Source organism: Pocillopora verrucosa, chromosome 10 (genome assembly GCF_036669915.1).
Source record: "Pocillopora verrucosa isolate sample1 chromosome 10, ASM3666991v2, whole genome shotgun sequence".
NCBI lineage: Eukaryota > Metazoa > Cnidaria > Anthozoa > Scleractinia > Pocilloporidae > Pocillopora > Pocillopora verrucosa.
Genome location: NC_089321.1, coordinates 20,957,141 through 20,970,624, shown reverse-complemented (window position 1 = coordinate 20,970,624; position 13,484 = coordinate 20,957,141). Strand labels below are relative to the sequence as shown.

The window sequence follows — 13,484 nt, the reverse complement described above, 5'->3', positions numbered from 1 at the left end:
CTTCTGTGTTGTGCTCCTATAATGAATGAAATGAATGAAAGCCAGGCTCAATAAATCCAAATGTTTAGCAACACTAAAAACAACATTTCCTGAGCTGGCTTTTATTCATTTCATTTATAGGAGCACAACACAGAAAAGAATTTGAGAGAGAGAGAGAAGGGCTTTATGGATGGTTAGCCTGCGTTGGGAGCTGGAATTCAAAATATAAAACAATTATTAGAAAAATATAAATTATAAGAATCATAAAATGATATACAAATTGAAGTAAAATGATAATTTGAAATAATACTAGCCTTTCTTCATCCTTGGGAATTGCTGTGAAGCTGGTTGAGTTCAGTGAAAATGTTTGTTAACCATTTAAGCTTAACATGAAAACCCAATGTCAATGTCAATGGAAAATCATCACAAGTAAAACAAAATAGAAAATAACCTTGAAATGAGTTGAAAAAAGTTATACAGGCACCAGTTTGAGCTTCTGTACTGTTCTCCATCAGTTTAAGGATTATGAGACTTAAAGGCCATAACCCAGACAGAACATAACTCACAAGTACTCTAGAAACAGCTGGTGCAAAAAATTATTACAAAATGTTTGCCATTCTCATTCTCCTAGGATGTAACTCAGCAAATAAATCTATTATACATTCAAGGTCAAAATCCATGTCTCTGTGGGCATGCATCAGTGCCATTCCATTCAGTCTGTCCTGGGTCATTGTATTTCTCAAATAGTTCTTAAGATTCCGAAGGGATGATATGGATCTCTCACAAGATGCAGATGAAATTGGAATTGTGATCAGGACTTTCAGCATGGAATAGATGTTGACATATGCATCTTTGTCAATATCCTTCAGTGTAGCCTCCAAACTGTCAGGAATAATATCTCCTCTGTTATCCCTCCCCTTCCACAATCTCTCCCATAACAAAAGCTCTGCCTGTAATCCTGCATAATTTGGTATGTCCTGTCTGAAATGGTTACAAAATTCCAAAACATTGGCCTTCCAGGCAGGGTCAGTAGCTAGTAAAACAGAGGGAATAATCGAAATACCTTTATAGCAAACAAATACATCATCCTGGAATCTGGTGTTGAGCTGCTGGAGTACATGGTCAAGAAAAACTCTAGTGAGATTGATCTTGAAATATCCCTCAGGAGTTGCAGCAGGAGCATTATTTCTATGCATTTGTCTCTGGGCTATCCTTGGCATTTCTGGCTGGACTGCTACTTGTCTTGCAATGGTCACTGCTTCCTGGTAGAGATTATGATGTCTGTCTCAATTGGGACAGCTCCTCTTTGCATCATTCTCTTGAAATCATTCATAGCAGTCATAGAAAAATTGTGAATTTAACAATTTCCTAGCGAGTGTTTGGTTAAGCGAGAAGCGGCCGAAGTCCAATTTGTGAGAGGAGACTTCAATAATTTGTCTAACTTATTAGCGTTTCGCTCACACTGAACTCCAAAACAAACACAAGCTAAACAAAATGCTCCGTCGAAATATTTGGAGTAAGCTAGCCATGGAAATCTTTTCAGCCAGCCCGAGACAAACTTACGAGATTTTCCATTTTCCATTGACACGGGGAAATCAAAAAGCTCACCTGGTTTCCACACGTTTTCGACGAACTCCAGCTTCTGATGCGGTGAGTAGTTGTGGATCTCGTCGAAAACTAGGCCAATGTCGAAGGGAGAACAATCCTCCCTCCGACAAACAGGATCTCCGCGAGTCATAACACTAGTATTTTTTAAACGTTTAACAGTAAATTCCGTCGTTAACCCCTGAGCAAGTTCAAAAGTACTTGTATTGTAGGAGCAACGAAAGAGACCCGCTGGGGGAGGAACTGCCCTTTTTATACTTTGTCAGTAGTTTCCAAGGTAGTTTCCAAACACAACTAGCCAATCAGAAGACTGTTTTGAATTGAGTGAGTTCCGATGACGAAATCTTTGCTAGCCAATCGTGAGGGGTTTTGACTGTGTTCCGCCTGTTATTGTCACCAAATAACAAGGACTTACACCCACCGGTTGCGTAAAGATTGGCTCCACGAACATTTTCCGACGGCTTCCGACGGTTTCCGAGGTGTAATCGAAGCTCGAAAGGCCAGCGCGTGGTCCGGAGCGCTCCCGAACGCCTCATGACCGCAATTATAACGAAATTAGTCATTCTAAACGTATTTTCTTTAATAAATAACTGTAAAACAGGAAGATGGTTTATTTCTGGAAGACGTTTAGTGATTTCCACAAAAGTATCAGTAGTTTCCAAAGGGAAATTAGAGTGTTTTCCAAAAGTACTTTTATCAACATTTAACTAGGTCGGAAAAAATTTGAGTGAGTTCCGGAAATCAGGTAAACTACCTTGGATCCACCCCTGGCGAGAGTTGGTGCTGACACTAAGGGTGATAGATGAAGGCTTAACTTATTCAGAACTGAAATATCACAAATTTCAAAGGTCAAGTTGAATCAGTTACGTTATTATTTCTGTGATGTTAAGTTCTAGATATATACTGAAGTCACAGTGATTGTCTCTTAGTCTTCATTACTATGTGTTCTCCCACATCAGCACTGACATTGATTTACCTATAAATCAAAATGACACATGTGCACATATTATAACCACTTAGAATGATTGTTGACAATTGCCATTTGAGGTAGACCTTTTGAAAAAAAGAAAAAGAATTTGGAATGTGTCATGAACTAGTTACAAAATATTGTTTACAGTTAAGACAGGAGATACATATATGTCTTGTAAAATCTACTTGGAGTACATTATTTCAAAGTTATTAAATTAAGGAAAAGGATTTGGAAAGTACTGTTATTATAACAGTGGCTTCATAAAAGCTGCAGTAAGAAATTAATGCTTAAAAATTGAAATCCCATTAAAAGATTCAAACAAGAATGCATGATGACCTGTTTAAAAACATATTGTGGACTATTTATTTACAATAGAGAGAAGAAATGTTTAATTACAAGACGTTTTCTTTCTGAATATAGAGCACTCAATATCATACATCATTTTCAGAAAAATCATACTTAAAATACTGTTATAAATGAACTTATTAAAGAACAATTTGTTTGAAAAGGGCAGCAGCATATTTTTGGGCAATTCTTGTCACAATTTTACAAGAGTCCAAAACACAAATGACCAATGTTCAAACATAGTAGATGAATTTTAATTCAGTCTGAAATGCAAAAAGAGAAAATAAACCAACATAAGAACATCTGCACCACTTCATATGACAGAATTATAGACAGTATGTTTTACTGCTAGATTGTATTAAACAAAAACACTAAAAATTAAATTAGCTATATGCCTTAAATTTCAACTAATCAAGATAGATTGCTGCCATAGGAAGTGTTAGAGCCTTGCAATTCATCTTACTAAAGATTACTGTTTCTTACAATTATTTAGGTATGAAGGCTCCACTGGCGAATTGCATCAATGAGTCCTGCAACTCTTTTTTCTTGAGCTCTGTTCTGATCTGTTTTCCTCCACCCTATAATGATAAAAATACAAAACCTTGCTTCCTTCATCTACATATTAGCTAATGCCTTTGACCCCAAAGAGAGAATAGCATCTAATTTCTCTTTAGAATATCACAAGAATAAAGGAAATAATCTCTATCTAAAGAGACTCAAGGTTGTTACACAAATTCACCTCTCAGCACCTTAGGAAATGTAAAGACAACACTTTGGAGTATATATATATATACACAGAATGATATTAGGGCATAAAGGGGTTAAGAATCAAGGCTCACTAGACCAGTCCCAATAACACTTAACTGAGAAAAAGAAGAAGAAACAAATGAATAGTTACCTTCCACTTCTGAAAGGCATCTCAAATCTGAACACAGCAAGTTAAGACAATTTTCAATGTTTTCTCCTTTCTGACGATGTTGGTGAGAGGAAAACAGAAATTAAAGCAAATCTGCTTCAAGATAAATACAACCTTTAGTTTAACAGAACCACCACAGTCTCTGAAAAAACCCAAAGAAATTATAGGACAAATATTGGAACTGCTCAATCAGTAAATCAAACATTTTTCCTTCCATTGCTCATTTTTCATCACTAACAGTACTGAAAATATATCCAGAGCAACTAATTAAGCAATATATGATGGATAGATTGATTATCCCATATCATAGACAGTAGGTAAACATATATAGGCACCTATGAAGAGTTTTTGGATCATGGATTACAATATAAGACCACATTTTAGGTTATAATGGACATGTTTATTTCATTTCTGAAATAAGTCTTTATTACTTACAGGGCAAGAATATCTTTTCTTTTCATCACTTTGAAATGGAAGCTATCCAATATAAGCCAGCCTTGGTTTAAGCTTTGAAATGCTTCTTTGTAGTCTAAACACAAAAAGTAAACAAATACATTGTATATGCTGTGTAAATTATGCATGGCTTGTAACACCTGAAATAAGTGTAAAAACTTGCAGTATATCTAGTTAGGGGATTATCTGTTATTTAAGAAATTCTGTCTTGGTTACTTATGGGAGTTAAAGGGTCAACATTTTTAACCCTTTCACTCCTGTGAGTGACCAAGACAGAATTTCTCCTTACAATACTAAAACAATGTAAGTAGGAGACTACTGGTCCATCCAATATCAAATTCTCTTATCTAACATCATATTAATTGTACTGCAGACAGTAAGGAGAAATAACTACTAAAATCCTGGAGTAGAAGGATTATAGCTTATAAGAGGGGGAAAGAACTCTACATTTTTTTTTGATGAAGGAATGCATGCTCTAAATTTGACTCAAAATGGGAATGTAACATATTAGTTGTATTATTTGAAATTCCAAGGCAATTCCCCTTTATTTATTAACAATGATTGGCTCAGTTCTAAATGGATCACCTGATGACATGGCTTTCTGCATTTCAAGTTCCACTTTTGAAAGGACTTCTTCTGAAGACAATAATTCTCTTGAATAAGCTTTAGTTCCTCTTCAACATAACTGGCCACCTCTGAGTGAAGCTGGCTTCCACTTGAGGCTGAACAAAAAAGTTAACAACAATAATCAACAAAAATAGTTATAATTCAGAATAAAACTATGTAAAGTAATGATTTTTATTCAGTGCTTATAGCTCAGGGTTCCAAAGATTCTTACAATATAATTGTTTGATTGAAATTAAATCAGATCAAACAGACAAAAAAAAAATTTGAGCCCCTGTCCCTTTGGCATGGGGGGCTGGAAAACAACACAGAACTTACTTGAATTTTCATCTCTCTTGGGAATGCACTTCTCTTTTGTTGCAACTCCATCTTCCTCAATGAAAACTGTTTCCCTGTAAACAGTTGAGGACAACACAGACAAGGAGTCCACTGCTTCTTCATCATCTACAACAGGATGTAATACCTCAGGCTGTTTATCAATTTGAAACCTAACAGTTTTATGTAGGTTCTTTTTATTCTGCACCCCTTTTTTCTTTTCACCCTCTAGTGTCAGCCCCTGGCTAAAAGGTTGGTGTGTTTGGGATGGAACAGGACATAAGATGAGCATGACGAGGCAAAGCCTGCCTCCTGAACTTTCCTGAACCCACTTTGGTATCGCTGCTAGATGAGGAATCTACCTGAGGTCCGTCTTTTGGAAAAATGCCACCTTGCTGTTCATTATTTTTTATATCTTCCTCAGCAGCAATGTCTGTACCATTTGAGCAGCCAACTTCATTGTTTTCAGCTTTCTTTCTGTCTTCCTCAGCAGCAATGTCTGTATTACTTGAGCATCCATGTTTCCTGCTCCTTCTTTTTTTCAAAGATTTATACTTTGCTGTCTTTCCCTCAGCTTTTCTTCTTCCTTGTTCCTCCCTGATCTCCTGCATTATCTCTTCCCATATCTCTTCATCTGTAGGACTGTAAAGGTAATACAAATATCAAGCATATTTAACAGCAAAAATTTTAATGGAATTTCACAATACCATTACTTTTAGACATAACAAAGAAAAATTGCATGAATTTAAACCATTGAAAAAATGAACTTCAGATTTTAGTCAATCTCTGGATCATGCAGCAAAAATCATAGTATCTCATTTAGAAAGTTTATTGATCAAGCTCACTGATCTAAAATATAACACTATGATAGGGTAATTGACTTTTAGATGCTGTGCATAAGCTAGATCATCATTACAGTAACCAGCTAAGAAAATTAATGAAGAATAATCACTGAATGACTTTATCATCTTCTTGCATAACCCAGGATAATTCAAATTCAATTTTACCAGAAACAACTTTCTTGATTGCTGGCTTAAGGGTAACAGTAACATACACTTTCCCAGGCATCTCTGTAATGTAATTGCTGATATCAATACAGCCAGTGGCCAAAAGCTCATGACGACCACTAGGGGACACCTAATGATTTCAAAGAAGCAAGACGAAGATGAACAGTGTTCAGATTTACTCCAAACTGTGTGGAGTGAAAATAATATCAAAGGCAAAGAGCGACTACATGCTCATGTAATAATGAAAAGGGAAAAGCTTACATTACAGATGAAAATATTCCACTGCTTTTCTTGATATTCTGTCATTTCCTCCTCTGGGTTCTACAATACAAATAAATATTGTTATAAAATAAAGAAACAAACTTGATAACAACAAATTAAAGAGACCTTGAGCAAACCATAAGAACGATGGAAACGAAGATGTGGCAAAAGAAAAGATCAAATGAGCAGAACAATAGTTGAGCACTAATGTTTAGAACTTTGTTTATGTTGAGCCTGTCCTTGGCCAAACAACAACGTGAAGTAATCAAATTTGGCGTGGTGTGTGTACGGGAACATACACTGACAGAAAATTATTTCAGTTTCAATATGGAACTCAATGTAGCTCACACACATTATGCTGAGGTTGAGATGTGGCACGATTAGAGACAGTAAAAACATTCATGCAGCCATTCAGGAAATTCCAACTAAAAATGTAGATTTATTTTTCATCAATCTGTCTTCTCGGCATCACTCTCCTGACTGGTTAAGGTTCCTATTAATTTTGCGAAATATTGTGAAATAGAGTTCATATAATTGTTTTGGCAATATAAATTCAATCATCTGTCTTCAAACGTTTTCCAGGTTCAATAGCATTTCATAATTTTTTTCTCTTCTGCTGTTGTGCTTTGAACTTTTACAGTGAAAATTGCAATAGATTTAACATTAATAAATTAACATAATATTACATAGTAATTCCAACGCAAAAGGCTAAGCGATATTAAAAACCTTGTGGCTTCAAAAAGTCTTCACAACGAAAGATGGACTGTTTTTATTTCAAAATTTCTTTAAACGTAACGCAAATTGAATCGGAGGAAGGAGCAAGCCTAAGAAAAAAGCAAGGAAGGCTTCAGTAAGTGGGTGTAACGTGTTTACGAAAACGATGGTTTCATAAAAGTTGGCCATGATTTCCGCACTTCCCCATAGTTCATTACGCATAGAGCTCTTGGATAAATAAAACAATGACGAAAGAAAGTCTTTTGGACCACAATTTCGTTTCCGAATGCTGTGGCACTTTACGGAAATCTGTCCCCAAATTTGTACCTCATGTTGCCTTTGTTTAAATCTTACCTTGAGGAGAGTAAGTTTACTATCTACTGGATCAGGCTCAGGCCAAAAATGAACACCACGATAACCATTTTCAACACCTCCAAACCATGCTACAGGCTGAGAGCAAAAGTAATTGGAAGAAATATTTCTTTAACTCAAACTGAAGATTAAGAAATCAATAACGTTTAGTGAGCTAAGAGAGGAAGAACAGAGATCCAAAGTCAACACTGAATACCTTTGTGCTAAATTTCGCTTTTCTTTTTTTCCAAAACACTGCAAGCTTGTGGGGATACCTAATTGAGGAACAGAAAACACGAATGTCAGCATAATGTGAAGAAGTTGCCATAGTCAACCATACTTCTGTTCAGTGCAGATTGTTTCCTTGTAGAAGCGATTGACGTTTTACTATTCGATGGCCGAGATGCACTTACATCTTTTGTTATCTTGGAATACTACAAAAGGCAAAGGAGTACATTGTATGTTCAAGGGGCCGCCATGACGTCTTTATGCCAAGACTGGTAACTAGTAAAACTTACCCCTCCCTCCCCTTCGCTGTCAATAATTGACCGTTATCAAAAACCTACTCTTGCAACACTGCCGTGAAAAATCCGAATTACCTTAGTACTTGTTTTTCACGGAGTCCTGCAACTTCAAAGGGCAAACAATATTCAGTTTGGGGAAAGACCCTTTGTTTCTGTTGCTTTAGTCTGACGCGGTATTAAACAGTGAAACCGAACTCAACCGAATTCTAAAAGGCATATTTTTTTCCTCAATTCAATTAATCATAGTGAAATTAATATTGTTTTCGAAATTGTTTGCTTCGTCAGAGTTTAACTTCTGATCATTTTCTAATCAGAAAAATAGGAAAAAAAGCCTGACTCTGTTGAGACAAGCAGCTTCGAAGACTAAACTCCTAATAGTAAAGAGAGAAAGAAAATACTTTATCGTGTCGCTTACCACCTTTTCTTGCGTAATTCAACATTCAATAGCGAAACAGATGCTGTGGTCAAAAAATTATCAGCTCTTGCTTTTTCCCGGCGGAACGGTATGAGAACACAAGCCATTGCTGCTTCTCACAAAACCTCTCAGAGAAACTCCAAGGATTTCTGTTTCGTTCATTGTGATGTCATGTTGCCATGAAAATGATTGCCTCGAATTCATGTTGCGCGCGTTCAGTGCACTGCATTGACTGAGGCCGGTTGGAATAACTTGAATTTCTCCATAACAGTTGAAGTAGAAGTAGCTAAATGAGGAAAACAGTTGCATCTGGGAAAACAATGTCCGCCTCTTTACATTTCCTCACTCGTGTACCTGTTTGTCTCCATTATGTCTTTAAAAGTCGATTCATAACGATTTAGGTAATTGTAGTTTTTGTGTTTCTTCCTATTTATTTCTAAATGGAACATTTAGCACTGAGCTGATACAAGGCTGACACTTTCGCTGAAAAAAGGCGTGCATTAGTACCCCCATTTCCGGCCAAACTAACTGTGTTGAAAACTGTGGCAACGAACTAACCAATCGCAGCTTTGATTTCACCGCACAAAGGCGTGAGTCCGCATGCAAAGTTTAATTTGATTCCCTCTCTATTTTTAGGGTACTTGTCTTCTACTTGATTTGATTGAGCAGAGTAGCAAAGAGATGTTAAGCCTTCGACACCTTTTTTGGACACTAAGGGCTTTTTGTAATGTTTATAAAAATGCTGGGAACATTCAGAAACGCTACATTATTTTCAACATATTTTCTGTCGTTATCACTTTCGGAAGTTTAAAATATTCTCACACTTCTACATGATAAAATGTTTATCAAATTACCAATTTGATGTAGTAGATAATTCAGCGCACTGACAAGCAATCAGTGTTGTCATAGGTCAGTTCCTCCTTGTATTCTTTTCACTTCTCTCTAAGCATCTCTCCTCAGAGTTGGTAAAAAAAATTGGAACAACTGCTAACGTACTCCCGCGCTTAACGCAGATTTCTAAACTTACTCAGAATACTTCAACGAAAAAAAGCAAATACTTCTTTCTACTCAGTAAGCACGCTTATTGAATCATATTTTTCGACATTTCCGGTAATGAGTAGATCATTGAAAAGTTCCATAAACTATGCTTCATTACACAAGCAGAGTCAGCAAAGTTTTGAGACCAGTCAATCTCTACGTATTGAGTCAAACTTGAGTAGCAGATATCAAAATAAGGATGTTTCCTCTGACAATGCATCATAACTAATGGGCTAAAGAACTTAATATTTTTTATAGTGAAGATAATCTGGAGCAGGTCGGATTTATTTCAGTTTTAAAGGCAAAGGCAGGAAAGCAACATGGTTACGCTTGCATAATAATTTTTGAAATCCTCTTGCACTGTCAAGTCCGCAATGAAGAAGCCTAGTCGAGTTTGGTGTTATGACTCCTTTTCGTGTTCCCGAAAGGTAGTCTGGTTATTTCAACTTTCATCATTCAGGAGTTATGATATTTATAGACTCCATCGAAATCTGCATTGCTTTGTTTGGTAAAGGGAAGGGATGAAAGGAAAGGACTTCCACGCATTTTTTTTGGTATGTCCTACTCAAGTTTTCCCAAGATTTGTCGAGTCCGCTCGTTGTCATAGAGCATGTGTTTACTCCTGATCTCCGCTAGCAAGCAGAGTATAGCCAATGGGCTTGTCACGTGACTTCTTAACGATCATCAGCGCATTTCCTGCCAGGCAAGCAGCGCACATCACAAACACAGACCTCATGAAGAAAGGACTGGATCCTAAGGAAATAGAAAAGAGGAAATAATAAATAAAATTACTGGTGGCAAATAATGGCATACCTTCTGAAAGGGCCTTTTGTTTAGAAATCTAAAGAACTACAAATATCAACAACGGTACCACCATTTGCATGTCAAAGAAGCCACAACACTCTAATAACACTTTTATTTCATGTTATTTACCATTTTTAGCAAAGGCATTCTCCTTCTTTCTCTCTCGCTTGCCTCCTGCGAGGTGGATCGGGCCCTGGGCCAAAGAATACACGTCATCAATCACGTGATCACTTACTACACGTTTACCTCTGCCACTTGATGGACATATTTTTGCACACTGTGAAGCAGGGTTCGTTGCGTTGCATACAATTACGTGGCAGTGCACGAATACGAATGGATTATCTGCGATGAACTTGAAAGCCTCCAAGCTAAACCACTGAGCACTCGATGAAGGCCCAGAGAAATACTTCACGGTGACGTCATTCGGAAATCTAAGAAAAAGAGTTACGCCTTGATTGGATTTCAATCCCTACTTCACGAAGTATCTGTTACCTACATTTTATTTTCCTAATGTACAAGAGGCGGAGATCAAGTTTATTAAAGATTAAATGGAATCTGCGCGCCGATTAAAAAAAGATCAGAAACAAATAAAATATTTCCTATAATTATCTTTCACATACCCTTTCTTTATAAATTCGTGCTTTACAGAACTTTTCTCATCTTGAGTGGGCGTGGCATAGCATCGATCAGCCATGATTGACAACCTCTTGTCAGTCGATGTCACTGACACTTTAAAGAAGAGAGGTTTACGAAGCAGCACATCAACAGGGAAGTCATCCATCATGTAAGGACTCACGAATCTTTTGTCATGGAACATATTCAGAGAAAGTGTGAAGTTTCCTTTGCCTTCATCACTGAACCTAAGTTTTCTGTTGCTTGGCCTTCAACCAATTGATGATACCACGCCAAACTTGGATAAGTAGCAGCTGAATGGTATTTCTATTTCCCGCACGCGTGTTGCGACGTCCTTAGGGGCCACAGGGATTTCAAAGACTGTTTTGGAGTAGACTATAGCTGTCGGTGTAAGCCTGCGTTTTGTGTCACAGCCAGTCAGCGGGGTTACCAGAGAGAAGTAGGCGTTGGTTTCCTCAGCCTTGCATCTAGTGTCCTGGAGTCAAAGACGCCTACGGCTGAGACCGCGGAGGAGGGACTTAGGAATGATAATTGTCATATTGTTGCTGTTGCACTGGACATTGACCCCTGGAGCTTCAGGAAAAATAAAAGTTTCATTATCTCCTAGAAGGAAGGAAAGTGGAATGTCGTATAAAGAGAATATTACTTTGTCGGGAAAAAGTGGGATGGAGAAAACGATTACTTTAGCAAAAAAATGTAATTATGTTATTTCTACCAGTTTGTACTAACCATGACATGTGTTGTTATCTGATGATAAGCTTAGCTCTGAGTCTGGACATTCACTTTTGTAGCCCCCTGCAGTATTGACACACGCCTCCGTTCCCAGAACATTATCAGGCTCTCCAGAACACCAATTGGTAAAGGTTGGCCGCGAACCATCAACCCAGAGCCAGCGAGACTGGTGTTTAGGATCCCTGTGCAAACCAATATGCATATGGTGTGAAGAATGAATTACCCTGGAGCCAAGCGCTTGATTTTCAGCTCGAGAATTTATCACGACGAGATGGGATCCTTGCGCTTCGCAGGACGCTTTTGCTGCATTCCAGAAGGCTGAAAACGTACCCAGTTCTTTGGACATACTGTTAAAACAACATGCATCAAGAATCAGTAAAGGTTCAGAAGAAGCATCTGAAACATGAAGTAAGATTCATTTCTACATTTACATTTGGTTTAAAATAAGGTTGCTTCTGCGTGTATGCCTCTTTTTTCTATGTGGTCCAGAAATAAGAGTTGATAAAAAAGGGGAAGCCTAAATACATTCGACTGCAATGTATCGCAATAAATTACCCACGCTCCCGCCGGAAAGTTTTGACTTTCTCATTTAGTCTTAATTATCTGGATTTCCGCCAACAACATACGCTAACTCTCACTGTATAGGTTACTTTTGTGTACAACGTGCGCTATTGATAAATTTAACGGGGTTCGCATGTGCTTTTGGATTAGCGTGGGCACATGAACAAACGTATCGAGAAGACTCATTTTATGTAGCTTTTTCATTCCCGTCAAGCCAAAAGACTTGAAGATGGGTTCAGGAAAGAGGTAAGGCGGAAAACAATTCAATTTTACACTTGATTTCGAAGAAATCTATGGGACGCCGAAAATAAAAACATCGATTAAATTGGAACACATGAAAGCTTTGTATAATTCAAATTCTAGTTTGACCAGATCAGGAACGATCGATGGCGATTAGTGATTTAACTGAAGGGAGTAGTTCTTATTTTTGGAAAAGCTACGATAGTGTTACTAAGTAAGAGTCGGAAGAGGTTAAACTCACCTTAAGCATTTCTTGGTAAGACAAGGACTGTAAAACCCACAATAATAACAGACAAAAAGCGAATGATGAGCATACCGACACAGACCTAACCAGTCTCTCTTGTAAGTTGTCCTTTTAATTTTAAGCAAAGGTCTGAAGAATTAGTGGAAACAAAGCATAAACAATTTACTTAAACGGGAATTTTCTTGAGTAAGCTTATCTTATCTAGCGACTTAGACGGTTTTGGCATTGTGTCATATTGATTTAATATACAGGACTCAATAGGACGAACAGTTTACGATTGATAATCCTAAAACGAACTTGCAATGAGCATAAATTCCGTGTAGCTTTTGAGTGAGAGGTACTGCACAAATGACGCTGAGAATTGTGTACTTGTTAATCTCTGCTTGAGTGCTTCTGTTTTCGCCTCTGGAGCTGTAGTGATATATTACTCGGTTTTGCATGTATTGGGACGATCTCAGAATAGACAGTCATCGAAAGTTAATATAAGCAATATAAACTAGTGTCACCGACGGCTGCCCTCTGAATGCTGTTTTTCAGGTCCTGTCGAATATAACAAAGAAATGTGTTACAGCCAAAGATTTACCAATTTTATCATGAAATATAATTGAATTTATCGAAATGCCAGCTGATATGTGGCTGAATATTTCCGCGCATCGACGATCTAATTGTGTTCATTACACGGAACGAGGCTAATGTTTACAAACCGCTTAATTTCAATTTCGAGAGAGTTACAATCACGGGAATGCTCATCAG

At 37.4% G+C, this 13,484-nt stretch overlaps 2 protein-coding genes and 1 pseudogene across 2 annotated transcripts; all 3 read right to left on the bottom strand.

Annotated features, from left to right (window-relative positions):
• Positions 1 to 272: 272 nt before the first annotated feature.
• LOC136283775 (52 kDa repressor of the inhibitor of the protein kinase-like) lies at positions 273 to 5,818 on the bottom strand. The gene is made up of 5 exons (XM_066172969.1): positions 5,570 to 5,818; positions 5,211 to 5,361; positions 4,854 to 4,990; positions 1,588 to 1,656; positions 273 to 1,241 (listed from the first exon to the last, which is right to left on the bottom strand). The coding sequence occupies exons 1-5, from the start codon at positions 5,816 to 5,818 to the stop codon at positions 579 to 581; spliced, it is 1,269 nt and encodes a 422-aa protein (XP_066029066.1). The 3' UTR covers positions 273 to 578.
• On the bottom strand, positions 5,212 to 8,009 carry LOC136283786 (EH domain-binding protein 1-like). Its single transcript, XM_066172981.1, has 6 exons — positions 7,954 to 8,009; positions 7,758 to 7,815; positions 7,544 to 7,639; positions 6,476 to 6,535; positions 5,570 to 5,849; positions 5,212 to 5,336 (listed from the first exon to the last, which is right to left on the bottom strand). Coding segments are annotated over exons 1-5 (228 nt in total). The 5' UTR covers positions 7,956 to 8,009; the 3' UTR covers positions 5,212 to 5,336; positions 5,570 to 5,837.
• Positions 8,010 to 10,133: 2,124 nt separating this feature from the next.
• Positions 10,134 to 12,032, bottom strand: LOC136283774 (ZP domain-containing protein-like; annotated as a pseudogene).
• Positions 12,033 to 13,484: the final 1,452 nt, after the last annotated feature.